The sequence below is a fragment of the Anolis sagrei genome, chromosome 8 (genome assembly GCF_037176765.1).
Source record: "Anolis sagrei isolate rAnoSag1 chromosome 8, rAnoSag1.mat, whole genome shotgun sequence".
Taxonomy (NCBI): Eukaryota; Metazoa; Chordata; class Lepidosauria; order Squamata; family Dactyloidae; genus Anolis; species Anolis sagrei.
In genome coordinates, this window is record NC_090028.1 from 230,967 (window position 1) to 247,616 (window position 16,650).

The following is a 16,650-nucleotide window of genomic DNA, read 5'->3' on the forward strand; positions in this document are numbered from 1 at the left end:
GGTGGAGTTCAGAATGCTCTTTGATTGTAGGTGAACTATAAATCCCAGCAACTACAACTCCCAAATGACAAAATCAATCCTCCCCCCAACCCCACTAGCATTCACATTTGGGCATATTGGGTATTTGTGCTCAATTTAGTCCAGTGAATGAAAATCCATGCTGCATAGCGGATATTTACATTATAATTTATGACAGTAGTAAAATGACAGGTATCAAGTAGCAACGAAAACAATATTATGGTTGGGGGTCACCACAACATAGGGAACTGCATTAAGGGGTCACGCCATCAGCAAGGTTGAGAACCACTGCTCTAGATCATGGCCATATAGCTCGAAAAAACCTACAACAACCCAGTTGTTGTTGTTGTTGTTTAGTCCTGTGAGGGATGGATTGTTTTTCTGGCGCTAATCGCAATAGAGCCAACGCCCCCCACTCCCAACAACACCACCACTTTCCCCAATGGGCACATGGATGCCGGCCAACCTCGGTGATCATCCTCCCGCGAGTCTTGCTCCGCTCGCGATGCGCCGCCCGCTTCTTGCGCTGCTGCAGGACCCGCTCACGACACGTCCGGAACTCCAGCGCAAACTCCCGCAGCGTCCGGCAGAAGTCGGTGGCCCGCAGCTCCTGCGCTGAGCGCCGGTCATAGCCCAGGAAGCGCAGGAAGGAGCGGAACCTATAGAATCAGAATAGGATGAGGAGGAGGAAGACCCCTTGGGTGAGACCCTTATGCATCATGGCCCCACTCCTTTTCAACTCAGGTGTTCCCGGGACAATTAGAGGCAATCACTTTGACCTCCCCTCCTCTTCCCTTTTCCTGCATGGCAGAAGGGAACTAAATATCCTCTCTCTTCCAACTCTTGGATTGTGTGACAAGCCCCCGCTCTCTGTAAGACTGTAGGTTTTATATAGCAATATTAAATGACCACTCACAAGCCGGTTTTGCTTGGAAATGAATATATTGCTTGTATCTCTGCAGCAAAGAGAGACACTACTGACTTTTCCCCACCACCACTTCCTTTTATACACCCTTGCTGCCCATCTCCCCCTTCTTCTCAGTTTCCTCATTAGATTTTGTTGCTTCACAAGTTCCCATACAAGGTTTCCAGCACTCTCTGCTGGCTTCAAAATGTCACAGAGAGAGAATTGATTCAGCCAGGATGATTCAGTCAGGAGGTCACGGAGGGAATTTGCGATGTCAGAAATTGACTCCTGACACACACACACACCCCACTCTACCTGTTGAGGACGCGCCTGTGCACCACCTTGAGGATGACGATCTTCTGTGTGGAGGCCTGCAGGAAGTCGGTCAGCTTGGCCTTCAGGGCCGGCTTAAGGTCATGCTTGGCCACCGCCTTCAGGCTCTCCCAGGCAGCCCGGCACCTCCGCTCCAGCTGCAGCAGCCCTTCTGCCAGCTCCTCAAAGTCCACCTAAAGAAGCGGGGTGAGCAGGGTGAGCTCCCATCTGTCAGCTCCAGCTTCTCATGCGGGGACATGAGAGCAGCCTCCCACAGGGTGGTAAAACATCTGGGCAACATCCTCTGGGCAACATCCCCTGGGCAACATCCCCATGGCAACATCCCCTGGGCAATGTCCTTGCAGACAGCCAATTCTCTCACACCGGAAGTGACTTGCAGTTTCTCAAGTCGCTCCTGACATGAAAGAAAACCTAAAGGAGGCGGAACAGAGGGAGGGAGAATGGGAAGACCATGGGGATTGTCCTCCCCCCTTGGGAGAAAGCCCCCCCCCCCAGCCTCCCTCTCCTCACCTTGGCTGAGCGTGTGATGGCGGGAATCTCCGAGTAGAGGTCCGTGGAGTCTGGGAACTTCTCCACCACGAAGTGGCAGAGGTGGTGCAGCAGCGTCTGCCGGTGGACGGTGTCCTTCACCTCCGAGACCTTGGCCAGGTAGCTCAGCTCGAAGCCGCGGCTCTGTGGCAGGAGGGCCGGGTCAGGGAACATGCGCAGGTCCCTCCCAAAAGACGAAAGGAGTGGACCTCCCCTCTAGAGCAGTCGTGGGCCAACTTTGGCCAACTCTCCAGGTGTTTTGGACTCCAACTCCCACAACTACCAAGCCCAAAGCGCCTGGAGGGCCAAAGTTTGCCCATGCCTGGCGTAGGCCAACCGCTTGCTAACTGCAAGGATCTGCAGCAAAAGCATCCCCAATACATGCCCATTTCTGCTCTGATCAAACATCTTGGAAGACTATCTTTCACTGGCCAATGGCTCCTAAGACACACCACACCTTCCCAATATTCAATCCAAGTCTCCTTTCTTGCCATTTAAACCCAGTGATTGAACTGGACACAATGACAACAAACCCTCCAGATATGTCAAGCTCTCCTGTCACCTCTTTGCCTTTTCTGGTGCAAAGAACCTGTCCCAAAGTCCTCTTTGTTTACCTGATGCCTTCCCCTCTCTAAGCCTATTGTTGAAGCCGAGCATGACCCCCCCCCCCCCCGCTAACAAGGGATGGTGACTTATAGTTCTGCAAAGGACAAAGGTACCAGACTGCACAATAGGGGTTAAGTCTTGGTCAATTTGTCAAGGCCTTAACAACAATGAGGACCCCATGAAACTTTGGGAATGGCTAGACCTTGGGGTCTCTGCCTCTCTCTCTCGAGAGAGAGCTGTAGTTTTCCAAGGACCGGCTTCCATCCCAGCGCTGCAGGGCTTTGCGTCTTGACCCAGTGGAACTCCATAGACTCCCTTTGGTGGCTTTTTGAATTCTGCTACATTCCTGGACTTCACTCTCTTCAAGGACTCGCTCTCTACCCATGAACTTTCTTCAAGACAACTTATGAATTCATGCTGTGTCCTGATATCGTCTGCTTTTTATAATTGGTATTATTAATCTCTCTCTGGGGTCCCGGATGGGAAGATAGCTGCATATGATTTCCCTGTGTATAATTTCTATATGGTTTTTATGTTTCTTTGTATTCTTGACCCTTTGCCCCTTCTCCCTCCAAAGAAATATGAACCCCCTGGCCTTCAGAAACAAAAGACTGAAACCTCCCACCAAAGACACATTTGCATGGATAAAAGAAGGAGATTCTTATCTCTAGCCTCGGAAGATGGCCCACTAGAGTAAAGAATTGTTTGACAAAAGTTTCTGTAAGATAAGGGGAAATCTTCCCCTCTGCTTTTGTTTACTTAGCATTAACCTCAGGCTGCCATCATTGTTCTCCTGTCTCACAGCCAGGAAGGATCAGGACACATGTTGACCCTTTGTCTCACAAGAGCACATGGCATTCCTTTGTTTAAAGATTCCTTCCCAGATTCCTTTGTATTCCATCATCCCGCCTCCATCTCTCCTGATTGGTTGTCACCACCAGGTGGCAGAGGTCTCCCCATTGGATCCTACGGACCACTGGAGCTTCCTGATTGGTCCAGAGGTGCCGGGGGCGGGAGGGCTGCCTCCCAGGTGTCTGCCCATCACCCAATCACAGCAGGGAACAACAGGGAAGCTGGGGCGGGGAGTTTGAACTCTGCAAATTTGAATTTACTATAAATATGACTGCATTGGTGTATTCCCCTCATGCTTAGCTTGGCGAATGATTGCAGCTTTGCATCCGGTTTCAGCTGAATCGCATTAAACCTCGATGGCTTTTCTTCAACTGGTGAGACTTTTCATTGGGAAATCAGGGAAAAATATGGGATGCTTCTCTGTCTCACCAGGGAAAAAAGAACTCTTTGAGGAGTCTAATTGGTCTCTGCCTCCTGGCAAAGACCCCTAAATTTTAGCTCTAGAACATTGTGAGGAGGCCAGGCATCCCTATGGCATGCTTGGGCCAGGGGCCAAAACACAGTCACCCCCATCCCCATAGCCTCGCTCCCCTCCTTCTCACCTGGGATCCGTTCAGGAAGTTGCCCATGGCCAGGAGCGTGGCAAGGACGCACTTGAAGGTCCGGTTCTGGGCCAGCTGCTCCATCCCAAGCTTCAGGTCAAACAGCGGCTCTGCAATCTCCTGCAAGGGTGAGGGTTATTTTTGAGCCCAACAGCTTGGATTCCCCGACACATTTTGGTCTCTTCTTCACCCACCCCTCTTCCCCTGCTGCTCTGTGCATCTCTGCCGAGGGGCCCCGACCTGCTCCATGGTGTCATAGTCCAGCTTGAAGGCCCAGAGCTGGAGCCGTGCCTGGAGCTCCGCGATGGAGGAGAGCGCCAGCAGGAACTGCTCCGCCGAGCCCAGCGGGAGGTCCGGGCTGCCCAGCTGCGCCTCCTGGATCCGCTGCCGCTCCTCCTCCGTCGGGACCATCGTCAGGATTTTCTGGCGAGAAACAAGGACACGTCTGAGACCCGCGTCCAGGCGCTCCCCCACGGGTTGCTTCCACGCATCACGATGGGAGAGGAGCGCCACTCTCTCTCCAGGGTCCCCATGGGATCCCCGGGGCCAAGTCTCACCTCGATCCCTTCCTTGTTAATGGCGAACTCGTCAAAGTTGAGGATGGCCTGCTTGATGATGTGGACGGGCGGCAGGACGGTCAGCCCGATGTTGATGGCGTTGCTCCGCTTGGGGTCCAGCACCACCAGCAGCTTCTTCCCATCCGCTGCTTTCTTGGGGGCAGCCCCAGACACGGAAGGAAGGAAACACATACAGGCACGTGTTATGATTATTATTATGACTATTAGGTTCATTTATACCCTGCTTCGTCTCTCCATAAGGCCTCATTTATTATTATTATTATTATTATTATTATTATTATTATTATTTATATCCTGCTTTTTCTCTCTGCAAGGAGACTCATATATATTATTACCATTATCACTATTATTATGTTTATTTACACCCCTTTTTCTCTCCATAAGGCCTTGTATATTATTATTATTATTATTATTATTATTATTATTATGTTCATTTATATCCTGCTTTTTCTCTCCATAAGGAGACTCAAACATTATTATTATTGTTCATGTTTACCCCACTTTTTCTCTCCATAAGGCCTTGTATATTACTATTATTACTATTATTATTTAGCCCGCTTTTTCTCTCCATAAGGAGACTAATGTATATTATTATTATTATTATTATTATTATTATTATTATTATGTTCATTTATACCCTGGCTTTTTCTCGCCATAAGGAGACTCATGTGTATTACCATTATTATTATTATGTTCATTTATATACTGCTTTGTCTCTCCATAAGGCATCGTTTATTATTATTATTATTATTATTATTATTATTTATACCCTGCTTTTTCTCTCTGCAAGAAGACTCATATATATTATTACCATTATCATTATTATTACGTTTATTTACACCCCCTTTTCTCTCCATAAGGAGACTCAAATATTATTATTATTGTTCATTTATACACCACTTTTTCTCTCCATAAGGCCTTGTATATTATTACTATTATTATTGTTGTTGTTGTTATTTATACCCCGCTTTTTCTTTCCATAAAGACACTCATATATATTATTACCATTACCATTATTATTATTATTATTATGTTTATTTATACCCCGCTTTCTCTCTCCATAAGGCCTTGTATTATATTATTATTATTATTATTATTATTCATTTATACCCCACTTTTTCTCTCCATAAGGAAACTCATATATATTATTACCATTATTATTATTATTATTATTATTTATTTATTTATTTACTGCACTTGTAGACCACTTGTAGAATTATTATTATTATTATTATTATTATTATTATTAATTTATACCCCAGTTTTTCTCTCCATTAGGAGACTCGTGTATATTACCATCATCATCATTATTATTATTATTTATACTCCAGTTTTTCTCTCCATAAGGCCTTGTATATTATTATTATTATTATTATTATTATTATTATTGTTTATTTATACTCCACTTTTTCTCTCCATAAGGAGACTCATATTATTATTATTATTATTATTATTATGTTTATTATGTTTATTTACACCCCTTTTTCTCTCCATAAGGAGACATCTCTGTACTCTAACGGGATGACCAGGGGGGAGGGGGTCAAGGTCCGGCCTTACCTTGCTGCCGAGCGACTCCTTGGCCTTGGACTCGAAGAGGTGCCCCAATTTGGCCGCGTCCACCTCCACCGCCTCCAGGGAGGCCCACAGCGTGGATGCCCCAAAACGCCCTCCGCCGCCTTGGCCCTCGGGGTCTTTGATCTCCTTCCAGAAGAGCTTGACCATCTTCTTCTTGGCCGGAGAGGGAGTGTCCTGCCCGATGGCCAAAGGTGGGGGGCCAGGGGGAAGGAGGGGAGGCGGAGGAGGGGGAGGGGGGCAGCCAGGGAGGGGAGGGGGCGGAGGGGGTGGGATTCCGGCCAACCCCGTGGCCCCCCAGGACGGGATCAGCCCCTCCTCCTCCTCTTCCTCTATGACATCTTTGTCTTCCTCTTCGCCCAAGTCGGAGAAGTCCAAGTCCCGGATCTTGAGTGGCGGAGGGCCAGAGGGACCCCCAGCGTCCTTCCCGGAGGGGCCCAGCAAGGTCCGCTCCAGGCTCTGCAGGCTGGACTCGGCCTCCAGGCTGAACTGCGCCCTCAGCGCCCGGACGGCCGGCAACTGGGTGACCTCTTCTTCGGGAGGGGCCCCTCGGTTCGCTTCTGTGGGCAAGAGCGGGGGCTGCACCCATGGAGGCGAATGCTGCTGGTGCTGGCATGGGGGGCCCTTCTTCTTCTCAGGAGGAGACGGGGTGCTCAACGGAGAGGGGCCACGGCTGGCAGGGGACAGCTCCTCGACCTCTTGGGGATGGCAGGGGCCCGCTACCGACGGGGCCCTTGGCTCTTCCTCGTTGGCCCCTTCGCTCCACCTTCCTGAGGACAGAGAGGGAGGCATTACGGACATAATAATAATAATAATTATAATTATTATTATTATTAATTTATTTATTTACTTTATTTCTATCCCGCTTTTCTCAGCCCTCAGGCGACTCAAAGCGGTGAACAACATGAGTACAAAACATCACGAGACAAGTATAGGGCAATTAAAAACAATTCTAACACAAATCATTAAACATCCGTATATCAATCATTATCGCCTCAACAGTAAAATCAGAACCCAGTCTCGTCATCCATTATTCCGTATTCCTATGTTCAATTACACTGCTTAATCGAATGCTTGTTCAAACAGCCAGGTCTTCACTTTCCTCCGAAACGGCAGTGGGGAGGGAGGGGGCCAATCTGATATCTGCAGGCAGGGCGTTCCACAGCCGAGGGGCCACCACTGAGAAGGACCTGTCTCTCGTCCCCGCCAAGCGCACCTGTGATGCAGGTGGGACCGAGAGCAGGGCCTCCCCAGATGATCTTAGTGTCCTAGTCAGTTCATAGGAGGAGATGCGTTTGGAGAGGTAAGTAGGGCCAGAACCGTTTAGGGCTTTATAGGCTAACACCATCACTTTGAATTGTGCCCGGGAGCAAACTGGCAGCCAGTGGAGTTGGCGCAACAGAGGAGTGGTGTGCTCCCTGAGTGCCGCTCCTGTTAGTATCATGGCTGCCGAGCATTGGACCATTTGAAGCTTCCAAGCAGTCTTCAAAGGTGTAGAGAGCGTTGCAGTAGTCGAGGCGGGATGTGACCAGAGCGTGTACCACCGTGGCCAAGTCAGACTTCCCAAGGTACGGGCGCAGCTGGCGCACGAGCCTGAGCTGTGCAAATGCTCCCCTGGTCACCGCTGAAACCTGGGGGTCCAGGCTCAACGATGAATCCAGGGTCACACCCAAGCTGCGAACCTGCGCCTTCAAGGGGAGTGCGACCCCATCCAGCACAGGCTGTAACCCTATACCCTGCTCGGCCTTGCGACTGACCAGGAGTACCTCTGTCTTGTCTGGATTTAATTTCAGTTTGTTCGCCCTCATCCAGACCGTCACAGCGGCCAGGCACCGGTTCAGGACTTCGACAGCCTCCTTAGTAGCAGGTGGGAAGGAGGGACAGAGTTGGATGTCATCTGCGTACAGATGACACCGTACCCCGAAACTCTGGATGATCTCCCCCAGCGGCTTCATGTAGATGTTAAACAACATAGGGGACAGTACTGAGCCCTGAGGAACCCCACAAAACAATGGTTGTGGAGTTGAACAGGTGTCCCCCAACAACACCTTCTGAGACCGACCCTCCAGGAATGACCGGAGCCACTGCAGAACAACACCTCCAAGGCTCATTCCGGCGAGGCGTCCCAGAAGGATACCGTGATTGATGGTATCGAAGGCCAAAGAGAGGTCCAGCAGAACCAACAGGGACACACGGCAAAGATCATCCACTAAGGCGACCAAGGCTGTTTCAGTTCCATGTCCCGGCCTAAAGCCAGACTGTGCCGGATCCAGATAATCCGTGTCTTCCAAGAATACCTGGAGTTGTGGAGTTGTGATAATAATAATAATGTTATTATAATCATTCTAACACAGACAGGTAAATTCTCTGGTGTGATATAACGGTCTCCCAGCATAAAAACGAACATTATGAACATGGGTATCTCCAGCAACAAAGAGCGAGCCCAGGATGCAAAGGATCCACCCGCACGGCCTCACCTGGTCCGAGCTGCTCAGGGCCCGGAGCGGCCTCCGCCAGCACTTCCGCCCGGCCCTGGGAGATGGCAATCAGCTTCTCCTTCTGGGAGGCAGCCAGGTTTTCCAGGAAGCGGGCTCTGCGTTGGGGAGAAGGAGGAGAGACCATCACAGCCTGCTTTGCTTTGTGGAGGGAAGCCCGGTCCTCCCCTTCCACGCAACGAGGCTGCCCCCCACCCCACTCCGCAAAAACAACAGCATGAAGCCAAAGCCAAAACCCTTCTGCCCGTCAGGTGCTTTGGAGGAAGGGGAGGAAGTCCATGGCCCACCTGACCCCAAAGGTGGGGGGCCACCACCAAGGCAGGTCTGGCTCTGGGGGCAAAACCCACACTGGTCCAGTCCTTGGGTCAGACTTGATCCCAACCCACAGAAGCTGAGGCCTCTGCCCGGGACCCCGCTCCATGTGGTCTTATTTATTTATTTATTTGGGGTTCTTTTACCCCGCCTTTCTTCTCACCCCGAAGGGGACTCAGGGCGGCTTACAAAAGCAAGGCACAATTTGATGCCTGCAGCACAGAACAATCAAGACACAAAAATTACATCAATTCACAATTCATACTAGTTCAAGCATTATACCAATAAAATCAATAAAATCAATAAAACAATACAAACCCAGTTCCTCCTCTTACATGGTCAGCAATCGCTAACTCATACTTCTAATTTCCGTTTTCCATTCCATTTCAATAATCCTGATTGAGGATTATTGAATGAGAAAGGCTTTGGGATGAGAAAGGTTTAATACCTGCACCACCCGAGTTAAGGAAAGAAGGGCAGAAGTGAAGGGGTCAGTGAGATTTTACAGGCATTTCCGCCTGAATGACGTTGTTTGAGACAGTGGTGGGTGTCATATAATCAGGAAATGAACTGGGGGGAGGGAGTCCATGGCCCACCTGACCCCAAAGGTGGGGGGCCACCACAAAGGCAGGTCTGGCCCTGGGGGCAAAAACCCGCACTGGGTCAAACGTCCAGTCCTTGGGTCAGACTTGATCCCAACTCACAGAATTATTATTTATTACTATTTATTTATGACATTTATATGCCGCCCTTCTCACCCCGAAGGGGACTCAGAGCAGCTCGCAAGTAATATACAATACAATAAATAAAATAAATACAATATCTTCCTGGACCCCTCTCTTCACTCTGGCCCCAGAGGATCAGTTGATGTTGAGGGGGGGCTCCCAACTGAAGCCGATGCCTCTGCCCGGGACCCCGCTCCATGTGGTCTTGGGATGAGAAAGGTTTAATACCTGCACCACCCGAGTGTAAGTTTTATTAGAATGTCGTTTTGAGAAAGTTAAGGAAAGAAGGGCAGAGGTGAGGGGGTCAGTGAGATCATACAGGCATTTTCACCTGCATGACGTTGTTTGAGACAGTGGTAGGTGTCATATGATCAGGCCAAGACACAAAACCCATGATGCAGATCATTCTTTCTATTGCACCCCTCATTAATGCCATTCTGTGAATTACACTATTGTATTGTAACTCTCCTCATTTGATTAGAAGATAAACATGAGCAAGCGTTATCCCTCAAGGACTTTTGGACTTTGTAATGGCTGTTAGGAATTGTGGGAGATGCAGTCCGAAACTGTCAGGTTTTACAATGTATTGTAATGTAATTTAACTGAGTCATGCACTGCTAATGGGCTTCTATTGGAAATGCTGAGTCATGCATTAACTGTATATAGAACTTCATTTGGGGAATGTGTTCTGGCCTAGTCCAGGTGATTGTGAAGGATGTAATCCTGGGTCTGAGTTAAGTCAATGAGTTGGGAACCAATCAGAGATTGCTATGTGTAATTGTATAGAATTGTATATAAGGAAGTCATGTACAGTGTATCCTCTCTTCTTGTGCTGTGATGCTGTTCGTCGCAGACCAGGAATAATAATCTGTCAGGTTTTACAATATATTGCAATGTAATATAGCTGAGTCATGCACTGCTAATAGGCTTCTATTGGAAATGCTGAGTCATGCATTAACTGTATATAGGGAATCATTTGGAGAATGTGTTCTGGCCTAGTCCAGGTGATTGTGAATGATGTAATCCTGGGTCTGAGTTAAGTCAATGAGTTGGGAACCAATCAGAGATTGCTATGTGTAATTGTATAGAATTGTATATAAGGAAGTCATGTACAGTGTATTCTCTCCCTCTCCTTGTGCTGTGATACTGTTCATCGAAGGCTCTATGTAATTGATTAAAAGAACCTGTCTGCTAAGACAAGATATAACTGTGCGCTGTGGTAAGTTTGTAATGTCATCTAGACTGGGGGAAAGACAATGGTAAAATTGACAATGGCCGGGCATGTGCTCAAGTGTCTGTAAAAGAGTTCCAGAGTGACTGCAGGCTGTGGGAGCAGTTGACTGAAAATACTGTGCAGGAAGAAACTACTGGAAAGCGCTGAAGTTGTGCAACTGATCTGTTGCTGAATTGTGAAACTAATCTCAACTGGAGGGACAAATTTTGCCCATGCCTGATATAGATACTAGGGGGTTATGGGGCCTCCAGCCTGAACATTGCCAACAGTCACAAAGGACCCTGAGTTTGCATTTCCATCCACCGCAGAACTGCAAAGCCCAGGCGCCTGGGACAGGGAGCAAATTCTCTTGCTTTTGGGACTAGTCCCGCAGTGCCTGCTTCAGTCACCAGGTGGCAGGCTTCCCTTGCCCACAAGCCCCATTCCGGCCACACGCTGCCGTCCATCTACAAGCAAGGCTTGGCTGAAGCGCACACTCACTGGCTGGCTCTACTTACTCAAAGCGCTTCAGGACAGGCCTGTCCCCCCCTAAGGCGGGGGCGCCCTCCTCTTGCCTGGGAGAAAGAGTCAGTTAGCCCCACAGGGCAATGGGGAGACACAACGCCATGCATCCCCCTTCCCGTCCAAAAAGCTCCACGCCAAAACATTATGCGACGCAACACCATTGCTGTTCCTGGGTTATAAATGTCCTTTCCTAATTGGTTCCATTACAAACACATGGGGGAAGTTTATGCAATTGCCCAAACTTTGCCTTTGCGGGAGGGGCTGTTGGGGAGCAAACACTCCCGCAAGTGCCCTCAATGTGAGAGGAACGGTGAACCAAAGCGACTCCATCTTGCTGGTCTGTCATTACGGGTGTCAGGGAACACATATCCTATTCAAAGATGCAGCCTGCCTCCCTCACAAGGGAAGCAAGTGTTACACAGCTTACATGGGAAATGGCTGTGGTCGGCCATTACTTGAAGATGAATGCAATATCGCCATATATGGGACACAACCTCGGAGTTGTTTACTACGACAGAAATCTTGTGGTAAGATATTCTGGGGATTGTTTATGCTAAAGGAAATGTTTGTTTAATGCTGTGCCAAATAAGGAAAAAGGGGAACTTTGAAAGTTGTCAACAAGTAGGGTATATATGTTGGACATTCGTCCCAGGTAGACACGGACAATTTTGTGTGTTATGCTGTTTGTCTGTCTTCCTATTGCGCAATATGAATAAACCACATTTTGCCCTAAGCGTGATTTCCCTACAAATGCTTTGCCTGCCTGTCCTGCCTTTGCTCTCTTCCTCCTTCTCCATTTCATTATACACCTCCTTCGTCCCCCAGTTCAGTCCAGTCCAATCCCAGTTGTTGGTTGTGTAGTCTCGTTGCCTGCCTTCCGGCATGGGCATGGAGCATGGCGTTGCTTCCTGGGCCTATGGGGACGTTATGGAATCTATCTTTTAGTCTCTTTTCTTTTGGATTTTATCTTTGATATACTGAAACTAAATTACCCGTACCTCTGTGATATTTTTGCACACGCTTGCATGAGTAAACTTTTTTGTTATTAGTGCCGGTTTTGATTTGGCGCACTAATAATAATAACAATAATAAAACTTGATTTATACCCCACCACCATCTCCCCAAAGGGGACTTGGAGCAGCTTACATGAGGCCAAGCCCAACAACACATCAAAAACAACAAGCAGTAATAAAATAACAAGCAATAAACAAAATAAACAAGCCGACCATAACACACAAGAATTAAAAACCTATGGCTGGGCCAAATGTAGTAGTTAAAACTTTAAAAATAAATGCTGGACATGAACAGAGGATTTGGAGGGATTTAAATCAAAAGTAAAGAGCAACGCCTGGCTTTCTCTTCAGAGACCCACGTGCATTTGGGACACATGTTCCCAAATGTTTGCCACCTTGGGAGTGGGCTCAAGAAGGAAATGGGTCAGGCGCATGGCGTGAATGGCTGTCCGGAGGAGGAAAAGCAACCAGGAGCAGCGGCGTGGCTGTGTCCTCCTCCGTCTGCTGCTCGGGCAGCAGGAGACACCTCCATGGAAGCAGCAAAAGGCCCAGAATCCCCCCTTGAGAGACCCCTCCCCAAAGAGAAGCTTTGCACTCCCCACAAAGGAACCCCAGCTGATTACGTGGCACAACCGCAGGTGCCCACCCGGCACACACAGCACCCAGTGCAATGCAGATGGGGGTCCCCTCCCCAAAATGGGCCCCCTGCCCCTAATCTGGCAATGCAAAGGGCTGCAGGGCTAGGACCCCCTCCCCTCACACACCTACACACACAAACAGCCATGCCAATCTACACCACGCCACATGCCACACCAGTGACTTACCAAGCAGAGGCGGATTCGTGGAGTCTGCAAGAGGGCAGGCAGCGGAGAGAGACAGAGAGAGCAGAAGGGCTGAGGTTGCAGAAGGGGATCCGAAGAGAAACCAACCAACCCACCCACCCCCCATCTCTACCCTCAACACCCCGCTCAGTGCCGTGGGCCCATCTGCAGAGAAAATAAGAGGGCAACAAGGTGGTGGGGGGAAGAAAGCTCTTGCAAGGGCAGGGACCCCATGGGGTGGGGGTGGGGGGAGTATGCTCCTCCTCCCCCTCCCCCTCTAGACATCCCCCTTGTCACTTTCACAGAGGCCACTGCAGCTCCCACCACTCAGAGTCAAGGAAGGTCACACAATTCCTCGTTTGGCAAGAGGAAGGGAGCAGGACCTACTTGAAGACGCTCCTCTCGCCCAGGCTGGTGGGGGTCTCCCCTCCGCTGCTGCATCCTCCTCCTTCGACTGGTCCCACCAACAGGGAGGAGAGCTGCAGGCCGGACACGCAGGACACGCTGCTGTGGGTCGTCCTGGGAGAAAGGAATGCGAAAGGCTGTGGAGCTGGACGGAGAGGGGCTTCGGCCCCTTCCCACCGAGCCCGCGCCCCCCTCCTCCCTTGACTCACGGCATCTCCTCCTTCTCCACTTTGGCTGCGACGGGGGGATGCTGGGCGCTGCCGCTCTCCACCGCCGATGCCGCCAAGGCCGAGGTGTACCCAAGGGAGCGCCGCGGCCCCCGCCGGCCCTCCTCCCCCTTCCGGCGCTCCTTCCCGGGGGGGCCCTCGGGGGGATCCTCCAGGCCGTCTTCGTACCGCAGGGTGCTCTGCGAGGAGAGGAAGAGGAGGGGGTTGCCATGGGACCCTCTCCTCAAGGGCCAGCGCTTTGTCCACACTCGAGAGCAGGCAGGGGCCCACTTCGGCCCTCCCACCAGGTGTTTGGGACTCCAGCTCCCTCAATTCCTAACAATTAGTAGATGGTGAGGAATTGTGGGAGTTGGAGTCCAAACACCTGGAGGGAGAGGCAAAGTTGGCCCATGCCTGCTCTCAAGTCTCTTTACCAGGATGCCATGAATTGGCTGCTCTTGCGGTGCAGGCCCCATAACCATTTGCCTCTCAACATCAATAAGACCAAGGTTTCTTATAATAGGACACAGAAGGAATAGATCAGAAATCCAGCCTTTGGCTATCCATGGAGATCAAGTGGAGAAGGTGGCCAGTTGTAAGTTCTCGGGTCTCCATTGGTTCATATCCTTGACTTATTGCACCTCTTCTTCATCCATCCATCCTTCCATCCATTCACCTGTACATTTCTCTCTCTATCATCGACCTTTACCTACCTACCGACCTACCTACCTACCTACCTGTCTCTCTCCCTATCCATTCAACAATACATTTCCCTTTCTTTCTTTCTTTCTCTACCTCCCTCCCCACTTAACTATCCATTTCTTTCTCTGTCTTCCTCTATCATCTATTTATTGATCCACCTCTCCATCCATCAATTTACCAACTCATTTCTCTCTTTCTCTATCTCTTCACCTGTGTCTTTCTCTATCATCCATCTATTTATCCACCAACCCACCTATCTGACCCTTTATCCACCCGTTCATCAATAGATTGGCATGAGAGACTCTGAAATAGTGATTAGAATGTGGGATGATGGGTGTTTTGTTTTTGTAATTCAACATATATTATACGTATTGGGGGTGGCATTTAATTTTGTTGTACGACATACAATGACAATAAAAATAATTATATTCTTTCTCTCTCTTTACTGAGCTATTTACCAATCTATTTCTTTCTCTGTCTTCCTCTGTCATCTACTTATTGACCCACCTCTCTATCCATCCATTCACCAATACATTTCTCTCTTTCTCTCCATCTGTCTTTATCTATCTATCTATCTATCCATCCGTCTGCCAATCCATCCATCCATCCATCACCAACACATTTCTCTCTTTCTCTCTCTCTATTCACCTGCGTCTTTCTCTATCTATCTATCCATCCATCCATCCATCTACCAATCCAATCATCCATCCATCCATCTACCAATCCATCCATCCATCCCCAACACATTTCTCTCTTTCTCTCTTTCTATCCACCTGCGTCTTTCTCTATCTATCTATCCATCCATCCATCCATCTACCAATCCAATCATATTATATTGCTGTTGTGATATGCCCTGTTGTAAACTGTTTTTATATGTTGTAAACCGCCGTGAGTCGCCCTAGGGCTGAGAACGGCGGTCAACAAATGCATAAAATAAATAAATAAATAAATAAATAAATAATAAATAAAATCATCCATCCACCAATCCATCCACCAATCCATCCATCCCCAACACATTTCTCTCTTTCTCTCTTTCTATCCACCTGTGTCTTTCTCTATCTATCTATCTATCTATCTATCTATCTATCTATCCACCAATCCATCCATCCATCCATCACCAACATATTTCTTTCTCTATCTCTTCATCTGTGTCTTTCTCTATCTATCTATCCATCCATCAATCCATCACCAACACATTTCTTTCTCTATCTCTTCATCTGTGTCTTTCTCTATCTATCTATCTATCTATCTATCTATCTATCAATCTATCTATCTATCTATCCATCCATCCATCTACCAATCAATCCATTTATCCATCCATCCATCACCAACACATTTCTCTCTTTCTCTATCTCTTCACCTGTGTCTCTATTTATCCATCCATCCATCACCAACACATTTCTTTCTCTCTCTATTCACCTCTCTCTCTCTCTCTCTCTCTATCCATCCATCCATCATCCATCCATCACCAACACATTTCTCTTTCTCTATCTCTTCATCTGTCTGTCTATCTATCTATCCATCCATCCATCACCAACACATTTCTCTCTTTCTCTCTCTCTATTCACCTGCGTCTTTCTCTATCATCCATCTATTTATCTACCAACCCACCTGTCTGATCTTTTATCCACCTGTTCATCAATAAATTGGCATTAATAGGGACTGTGTAATAGTGATTATAATGTGGGAGGATGGGTATTTTATTTTTGTACTTCGACATCTATAATGCGTATTGGGGGTGGCATTTAGTTTCATTGTAGAGCGTACAATGACAATAAAGCTATTCAGTGGCAGGGGACAATGCAAGACGGAGGGGGTGGAGGAGCAGCAGCAGAGCCCACCCCACCCCCAAACTGAGGGCGTGGCCTCACCTCGTAGATGGCCAGCTGGTGCCGGAGCCCCGGGTCGGTGCCCTTGCTGGCCATGTGCTGGGCGATGATGCGCTCCATGCCCTGCTGCTCCAGGCAGTCCGTCACGTCGTAGAAGGAGTCCTGGTCAGGGAAGGCGGCCAGGGTCTGCGTGACACCAACGGACAGTCAGCGGAGGGAGGAGGGGGGTTCTGCACCCGCATTGCGACCCCCGCACACACGCCCCTCCCCCTCCAGACCCACCTTGTTGATGAGGGTCATGGCAAAGACCTGAAGCTCTGAGTCCGAGCCACTCTCTGGCTCCAGGATGGCCACAAGCGGGGACCACGGCAAGCTGCCTGCAAGGAAGAAAGAAAGAAGACGGTGTCA

At 48.9% G+C, this 16,650-nt stretch overlaps 1 protein-coding gene across 2 annotated transcripts in view; it reads right to left on the bottom strand.

The window, feature by feature from the left end:
* FHOD1 (formin homology 2 domain containing 1) overlaps nucleotides 1-16,650 on the bottom strand; it is a 54,495-nt gene that overhangs the window by 4,959 nt on the left and 32,886 nt on the right. The window contains exons 8-21 of one of the 2 annotated variants that reach the window (XM_067470892.1): nucleotides 16,525-16,619; nucleotides 16,285-16,428; nucleotides 13,715-13,911; nucleotides 13,488-13,619; nucleotides 13,104-13,127; nucleotides 11,260-11,316; nucleotides 8,474-8,589; nucleotides 5,982-6,766; nucleotides 4,404-4,556; nucleotides 4,087-4,269; nucleotides 3,847-3,966; nucleotides 1,769-1,930; nucleotides 1,241-1,431; nucleotides 485-677 (exon numbers count right to left, since the gene is read on the bottom strand). In XM_067470892.1, coding sequence (XP_067326993.1) covers nucleotides 485-677; nucleotides 1,241-1,431; nucleotides 1,769-1,930; nucleotides 3,847-3,966; nucleotides 4,087-4,269; nucleotides 4,404-4,556; nucleotides 5,982-6,766; nucleotides 8,474-8,589; nucleotides 11,260-11,316; nucleotides 13,104-13,127; nucleotides 13,488-13,619; nucleotides 13,715-13,911; nucleotides 16,285-16,428; nucleotides 16,525-16,619 — 2,552 coding nt within the window. The remainder of the gene's footprint in view (nucleotides 1-484; nucleotides 678-1,240; nucleotides 1,432-1,768; nucleotides 1,931-3,846; nucleotides 3,967-4,086; nucleotides 4,270-4,403; nucleotides 4,557-5,981; nucleotides 6,767-8,473; nucleotides 8,590-11,259; nucleotides 11,317-13,103; nucleotides 13,128-13,487; nucleotides 13,620-13,714; nucleotides 13,912-16,284; nucleotides 16,429-16,524; nucleotides 16,620-16,650) is intronic. The other variant, XM_067470893.1, reaches the window with a different exon arrangement.